The 8,169-nt window shown below is 49.7% G+C and overlaps 1 protein-coding gene across 1 annotated transcript in view; it reads left to right on the forward strand.

The window, feature by feature from the left end:
* LOC108792172 (fatty acyl-CoA hydrolase precursor, medium chain-like) overlaps positions 1 to 2,639 on the forward strand; it is an 18,819-nt gene extending 16,180 nt beyond the window's left edge. Inside the window, exons 13-14 of the mRNA XM_018562881.1 lie at positions 406 to 478; positions 2,462 to 2,639. Coding sequence (XP_018418383.1) covers positions 406 to 478; positions 2,462 to 2,639 — 251 coding nt within the window. The remainder of the gene's footprint in view (positions 1 to 405; positions 479 to 2,461) is intronic.
* Positions 2,640 to 8,169: the final 5,530 nt, after the last annotated feature.

An 8,169-nucleotide genomic window follows, 5' to 3' on the forward strand; every position in this document is an offset into this window, starting at 1 on the left:
CCCCAGCAGTACACCCAGAAAAAAAAAATCATCATGCCGTAAAGTCCAACTTTATCCTTCCAGGACCAGCTTCTCAAAGCCCCACCCGGGACCTCATCACCTGATGCCTTCTACCAACCCTTGGGTTTAAAACGTATGATTAAGCTAAAATTTTCCCCGACCGTTATCTCCATATAGAAGGCCCATCAGAAAAGACAAATGTGTGGGGGGAGGGGAGCAAAAAATTACAGAAGAAGGCTGAAAATTTTAAGAACGGGTATAAAGTTTTCACACTTGCCTATCATCCCGCTCTGATGGCTCTGATGTGGCTGTTACTACATATTGTTCTCTTTATATTAGAAGAGTTCCTCTTGAAGTGTTTCCTGTTTAATAAAATGTATTGGGGGTTTTTTTTCCCGGTGTGAGGTGATTCATCTGATGAAGAGAAGGAACTCTCCAGAACCGTCATGAGATACTGGGCCAACTTCGCCCGGAACGGGTGAGTCGACTCGCGTCCCTTCCTCTATTATTAGTTTGTCTATCCTGAATAGGAGGACAAGGCCGGAGACCCAAGGAAGGTCTACGGCTCCGAGCCGAGGACTGAGATCATCAGAAATTATATTTAATGAGAAATGAGCATATCCGGACCTCCAAAAGTCTATCAAAGTACCTGGAATCTTTCATTGGCTGTAACCAAAACCAACCAATATTTTCCAATGAAGATCCACCATGTGCCAAGGACTCCGTACAGTCTCCAGACCTTTCCTTCGCCCTTTGTGCCCCCTTATTCGGGGACAACTCCCCAGGTTTTAGACATTGTAAGCTGCAGGAAAATTTGGTTTGGATATTTCGTTAAAGGAGAACTATGAGGGGGGTGATTTCCACTCACCTCATAGTTCTAAGCCGACCTGTGACAGTGAGACTGTCACAGGTCGGCTCAGTAGATCGGGAGGTGAGCGAACACATACCGGGTTCCCTCACCTCTCAGAGCTGTAGCTCCCTATATACTGAGCCTAGGGTGATGGGAGGACGCTAGTTTGTGTCCTCCCGTTACCCTAAGGAGAACTATGGGGAAAAACACTGACCCCATAGTTCTCCTTTAATTCGGTTCAGGTTTTGGAAGAAATCCGAATTTCGTTAGTTTTCGATGAGTTTACGGATGTATATTCGTTGCCACTGCCACCGAAAAACCATACACAGATATTAATACCAAAGCTGAGGATCCCAGACCCCGAATGGCATTCAAGAGCTCCTGAATGGTATTCCGAAAATTGGGTCCCGAATGCCATCCGGGTCTGGGAGCCTCAGCTTTTGTATTATATGTATATACTGAACACGACTTTTCGTTACGTGACTTTTCTGGCCAATCAGATGGCTCCCATGTTGCCGTAACGAAAATTCGTGTTCAGACCCATTCGGCTGCATTTAACCAAAAAGCACATCTGATTGGCCGGAAACGTCACATGTCCAATTCACTTTAGTTTTTGAACAGAATTCGGATGGGATGCCGAGTATTTGGACGAGAACTTGTACCCGCCCAAATGCCTAGCCCGATACTTCCGGTATCAGGAAGCCGGGCAGCGAGTCATTACACACTGCCCGACTTCCTGATTGGCCGGGAAGACGGCTCCATGGTCCCTCAGTCACTTGTGACAAGTGAGCATAAAGCCGGCCAATTGGGAAGCTGGGCAGTGTGTAATGACTCGCTTCCCGAACAATCAGGAAGCCGGGCACCGTGTAATGACGCGGCACCCGACTTTCTGATTGGCCAGGGAAGCCGGCTTCATGCTCCCTCGTCAACTCATGACAAGGGAGCATGGAGCCGGCTTCCTGGCCAATCGGGAAGCCGGGTGCTGCGTCATTACCTGAAAGCCGGCTCCATGCTTTCTCGTCACCTGGTGACGAGAAGCATGGGGACGGTTTCCCTGCTAATCGGGAAGCCGGGGACCGAGTCCTTACACGCCACCTGGTAAATATCGGTACTCTTACTTGATACCGAAATACCGGTATCGGTGCATTCCTAGTAACGAGCTTTCTTTATAATATGAAACCAAACTGCACGTAGAGTCAATGATGCTTTAACCATCACCAGCCCAACGCACACAATGCCCTCCTCCGGCCCAGGTCTTCCGAGAGCGAGGAGCGCACCCAACATACGTGATGACATCACTGACCCCATCCAACGTACTTTGCAACTTCCAGAACACTTCAGAAGTGATGTCCCCCGAAGAAGTCTGGAAGTAGTGAAAGAAGCGTACCCAACATACATGATGATGCCATTGACTTCACCCAACGTGTCTTGTCACTTCTGGACTTCCTCAGGAGCAGCGTCCCCTACAGAAGTCCAGCAGTGATGGAACACATTGGATGAATTCAGTTATGACGTCATCAATATTTCAGCGCGGTTAGGAATACGATGAGTACGACTTGCCTGGAACAGGACGTTCTTTACTGAAGTGTGTTTCGTTTTTATTTCTGGCAGGGACCCCAATGGACCGGGTCTGGTGGAATGGCCTCTGTATGACGCAAAGGAGAAATATTTGGAAATTAACCTAAAGCAGAAAACATCGGCTCGGCTGAAGGAGGACAAGTTCAAATTTTGGAGCAAGGTCCTTTCTGAGATGACTTTGGAGAAGAGAGGGGAGCGCACCGAGCTGTAGACATTACTTCTGTCCATTCTTCTTGTCCCTCTCAATCTCTGCGTCCATTTCACCATCTCCTCCTCTGTCTCTCCATCTCCTCCTTCATCTGTCCATCTCCTCCTCCTCCTCCATCTCCTCCTCTGTCTCTCCATCTCCTCCTTCATCTGTCCATCTCCTCCTCCTCCTCCATCTCCTCCTCTGTCTCTCCATCTCCTCCTTCATCTGTCCATCTCCTCCTCCTCCTCCATCTCCTCCTCTGTCTCTCCATCTCCTCCTCCTCCTCCATCTCCTCCTCCATCTCCTCCTCTGTCTCTCCATCTCCTCCTTCATCTCTCCATCTCCTCCTCTGTCTCTCCATCTCCTCCTTCATCTCTCCATCTCCTCCTTCATCTCTCCATCTCCTCCTCTGTCTCTCCATCTCCTCCTCTGTCTCTCCATCTCCTCCTCTGTCTCTCCATCTCCTCCTCTGTCTCTCCATCTCCTCCTCTGTCTCTCCATCTCCTCCTCTGTCTCTCCATCTTCTCCTCTGTCTCTCCATCTCCTCCTCCGTCTCTCCATCTCCTCCTCCGTCTCCCCATGCCCTCCATCTCCCACAGAATTTCTCAGCCTGTTCCTCCATCTCCCCCCTATAGCCTCCTCTGTCTCTCCATTTCCTCCAACTCCCCCTATATCAGGGGTAGGCAACCTCGGCTCTCTAGCTGTGCTGAAACTACAAATCCCATAAGGCATTGCAAACCCGCAGGCATGACTCCCAGAGGCAGAAGCATAATGGGATTTTGTCGTTTTAAGGAGAACTATGGGGTCAGGGCTTTTCCCCATAGTTCCCCTTAGGGTAACGGGAGGACACAAACTAGCGTCCTTCCGTCACCCTAGGCTCAGTATATAGGGAGCTACAGCTCGCGGTATACTGAGACGCCAGAGCCGCTCAGCTGCGTGAGTGACAGCTGGCTCTGCCTATCTAGAGGCAAAGCCAGCTGTACCCGCCCCCTCCCCCTCCCCCGTCCGTTCCTCTAGTCAGCGCTGGCGGATCGGAGCTGGGGGAATCCAGCCCCTCCCCTGTCACGGCAGAGAGCCGTGACAGGATCGAGAGGTGAGCGAACACAGGTCGGCTAGAACTATGAGGTGAGTGGAAATCACTCATCTCATAGTTCTCCTTTAAGCACAGCTGGAGAGCCGAGGGTGCCTACCCCTGTCATATACCCTCCTCCTGTCTCTCCAACTCCCCTCCACAATAAAAATTTAAAGGGCAACTTGTCAGCTCCATGCATGAAAAGAAGACATGTTGTTGTTGGCCATTTCTCTTACCTGAGCGATCACGCGCAATTATTTGTAAGACGCATTCAGTAAATTTCTGTTAAAACTTTTCCTCAGGTTCTGTCTTCTCATTACAGTTTACATCAACTCAGAAGAACCTCTGTACAGAGACTGATGTGATGTGCAGTTTGGTTTCATATTATAAAGAAAGCTCGTTACTAGGAATGCACCGATACCGGTATTTCGGTATCAAGTAAGAGTACCGATATACCACAGTGCAGTACAGAGGACACTGAGCCGGTCACATCAGTCTCTGTATAGAGGAGCTTACACTCTAATGCCCCCTCCCCCACAGTCACATCAGTCTCTGTACAGAGGAGCTTACACTCTAATGTCCCCCACAGTCACATCAGTCTCTGTACAGAGGAGCTTACACTCTAATTGCTCCATCTGCAGTTGCATACATTAACTTAAAATCGAGTCAATTTGGGTTGAAGCCAAGTAACCTTCCAGTATATCCACAAGGAGACCATACAAACTCCATGTAACTAGTGTCGCCCCCTGAGAACCGAACCCCCACCCAGTGCCGGTGTGACATTTGGCAGTTTAAACATTTTAACATTTATGTTGAAAACAAAAATTGAATTTCAGGTTTTTTTTGGTCTCTGACCTCTGACCCTGATATAATTGCTACATTTGGTGTCACTTGATGTTCCACTTCTACTCTCTGAGCTGGTTGTAATAAGGACCTGTTACTGCTCTTGGCAGATAAGCTTACACTCTAATGCCCCTGCCACCAGCACACACAATGGGCTCAGTAGCCATTCAACCTTCCAGTCACTTCCATTTGTTTTGGTTTTTGGAGGATACTGGACTGAAAAACACACAATAAATAAATAAATCTCCATGCAGATAAAACCCTAACAGGAGCTGATCCCAGGACCCCAGTGCACCAAGCAGAATGAACTAAAATATTCAAACAAATCTAAAACTTATTTCAAATGTAATACCACCAAAAAAACCATTTCAACTGTATTAGAAAAGTGGAAGATTTCTTCTGTATCAAGACTCCACTCCAAGCTCCGGCATTGTCTGTCTGTCAGTGGGAGCAAAGCAGCACAGCATCAAACATCCCCAGAACTGGACATAAAATGAAGCAGCCGGTCCACACTGAAGGATGTTTCAGTTATAGGTGGATGCTGGAAGGTCAAATCCCCCTCCATAGACTCCAGCAGTGATGGAGGACTCTCCCTAATGTCCACAGGAAGGAGGTGAAGCTGAGAACTCTGGTCAGGTGTGGTGATCATGTTACCAAATAGGAGCCCAAGAGGTTTTTGGGAAACACAAGAACATAGGAGGCCCAAGGGCCTAGTTTGAAGCCCCAAGGATGCAGATAGGAGCCCCAAGGACCTAGTCAGCAGCCTCAAAGATGCAGATAGGAGCCCCATGCACGTAGTTAGACGCACCAAGTACCTAGTTAGAAGCCTCAAGGATGCAGATAGGAGCCCCAAGGACATAGGTGGAAGCCCCAAGGATGCAGATAGGAGCCCCATGGATGCAGATAGGAGCCCCAAGGACGTAGTTGGAAGCCCCAAGGATGCAGATAGGAGCCCCATGGATGCAGATAGGAGCCCCAAGGACGTAGTTGGAAGCCCCCTCAAGGATCCAGTTAGACCCAAGGACGTAATTAGAAGCCCCAAGGATGCAGATAGGAGCCCCAAGGACATAGGTGGAAGCCCCAAGGATGCAGATAGGAGCCCCAAGGAAGTAGTTGGAAGCCCCAAGGATGCAGATAGGAGCCCCAAGGATGTAATTAGAAGCCCCAAGGATGCAGATAGGAGACTCAAGGATGCAGATACGAGCCCCAAGTACCTAGTTAGAACGCTCAAGGATCCAGTTAGAAGCCTCAAGGATGCAGATAGGAGCCTCAAGGATCCAGTTAGAAGCCTCAAGGATGCAGATAGGAGCCTCAAGGATCCAGTTAGAAGCCTCAAGGATGCAGATAGGAGCCCCAAAGACATAGGTGGAAGCCCCAAGGATGCAGATAGGAGCCCCATGGATGCAGATAGGAGCCCCAAGGACATAGTTGGAAGCCCCAAGGATGCAGATAGGAGCCCCATGGATGCAGATAGGAGCCCCAAGGACGTAGTTGGAAGCCCCAAGGATGCAGATAGGAGCCCCAAGGACGTAATTAGAAGCCCCAAGGATGCAGATAGGAGCCCCAAGGACATAGGTGGAAGCCCCAAGGATGCAGATAGGAGCCCCAAGGACGTAGTTGGAAGCCCCAAGGATGCAGATAGGAGCCCCAAGGACGTAATTAGAAGCCCCAAGGATGCAGATAGGAGCCCCAAGGACATAGGTGGAAGCCCCAAGGATGCAGATAGGAGCCCCAAGGAAGTAGTTGGAAGCCCCAAGGATGCAGATAGGAGCCCCAAGGATGTAATTAGAAGCCCCAAGGATGCAGATAGGAGACTCAAGGATGCAGATACGAGCCCCAAGTACCTAGTTAGAACGCTCAAGGATCCAGTTAGAAGCCTCAAGGATGCAGATAGGAGCCTCAAGGATCCAGTTAGAAGCCTCAAGGATGCAGATAGGAGCCCCAAAGACGTAGTTAGAAGCTCCAAGGATGTAGTTAGGTGCAAAAGCTGCGGAACAGAATAAGACAACGGCATAAAATAAACAAAATGTTTATTATTTCTTAATAGAGAACTATGTACAACTCATATTTTCCTTTTTGAAGAGATGACGTGCAGGTCTCAGATGTCTGAACTGATGGAATAATTGCATATCATTTGCTGTAATTTGGCTTGGTATGTAGTAGCCTGGCACTGAGTCCCAGGTACCTTTATAGCACCGTTGTTTGCAGTGTTTATTTAAAGTGCACCTACATGCTAAAACATAGTGCTGGGGGCCACAGTTCAGCTTCATTGTAAATATCCCTGATAACTGCACTCTATTGGTGGTATGTGCCCTTCTACCCCGTCCCAGATCCCAGTCCAGCAAGCTGCCATGTTCCCTCTGATGTACTCTCCTGGCATCTCTCTCGCTGACAGCTGATGGCTGCAGTGGGAAGACAGACATGTGAGGTGGGGTAAGGTCTTCCCCAATTACCCCGGCACTGACTGGTGTGTTTTCTATTCGCAAATAAAAGTTCTATTCTAAACAACATGTGAAGCCTTGCTGTAATAAATATATAAAATGATTGCTGATCACGGCTCATGTAGTCCTGAAATGATGTTACTATATCCTAGGAACCTAAACTAAAAAAATGGACTTTAGATCTGTTACTCTTCTCCAATGTAAATATAGCATTCCCCCCAAGCCCCAAGGACATAGTTGGAAGCCCCAGGGATGTAGTTGGAAGCCCCAAGGCTATAGTTGGAAGCCCCAGGGACGTAGTTGGAAGCCCCAAGGTCGTAGTTGGAAGCCCCAAGGTCGTAGTTGGAAGCCCCAGGGACGTAGTTGGAAGCCCCAGGGACGTAGTTGGAAGCCCCAAGAGTTGTAGTTGGAAGCCCCAAGGCTGTAGTTGGAGGCCCCAGGGACGTAGTTGGAGGCCCCAGGGACGTAGTTGGAAGCCCCAAGGCTGTAGTTGGAGGCCCCAGGGGCGTAGTTGGAAGCCCCAATGACGTAGTTGGAAGCCCCAAGGCTGTAGTTGGAGGCCCCAGGGACGTAGTTGGAAGCCCCAAGGCTGTAGTTGGAGGCCCCAGGGGCGTAGTTGGAAGCCCCAATGACGTAGTTGGAAGCCCCAAGGCTGTAGTTGGAGGCCCCAGGGACGTAGTTGGAAGCCCCAAGGACGTAGTTGAAAGCCCCAAGGACGTAGTTGAAAGCCCCAAGAGTTGTAGTTGGAGGCCCCAAGAGTTGTAGTTGGAGGCCCCAGGGATGTAGTTGGAAGCCCCAGGGACGTAGTTGGAAGCCCCAGGGACGTAGTTGGAGGCCCCAGGGATGTAGTTGGAAGCCCCAGGGACGTAGTAGGAAGCCCCAGGGACGTAGTTGGAGGCCCCAGGGACGTAGTTGGAGGCCCCAGGGACGTAGTTGGAACAAGGACGTTACCTCCCTTCGAATGGGGTACCCTAGGGACCATGAGACCAATCATCCTCCAACTTACTGCCCTTTCTTCCTCAAAGTTGCCTCCAAAAGGGTGTACTGTGTAAGGCAGAGGTAGCCAATCAGTGCCTCCGCCTGGCTGCAACTAAGAGGCGAATATGTGAGGTTGGTGTTTCCGCAGGTGTCCCATTCCAGAACTGAGGTAAGTGTTTGGGAGAATGAAATTCCACTTTGTTATGGGAGCAAAGGT

Source organism: Nanorana parkeri, unplaced genomic scaffold, assembly GCF_000935625.1.
Source record: "Nanorana parkeri isolate BGI_ZX_2015 unplaced genomic scaffold, ASM93562v1 scaffold609, whole genome shotgun sequence".
Taxonomy (NCBI): domain Eukaryota; kingdom Metazoa; phylum Chordata; class Amphibia; order Anura; family Dicroglossidae; genus Nanorana; species Nanorana parkeri.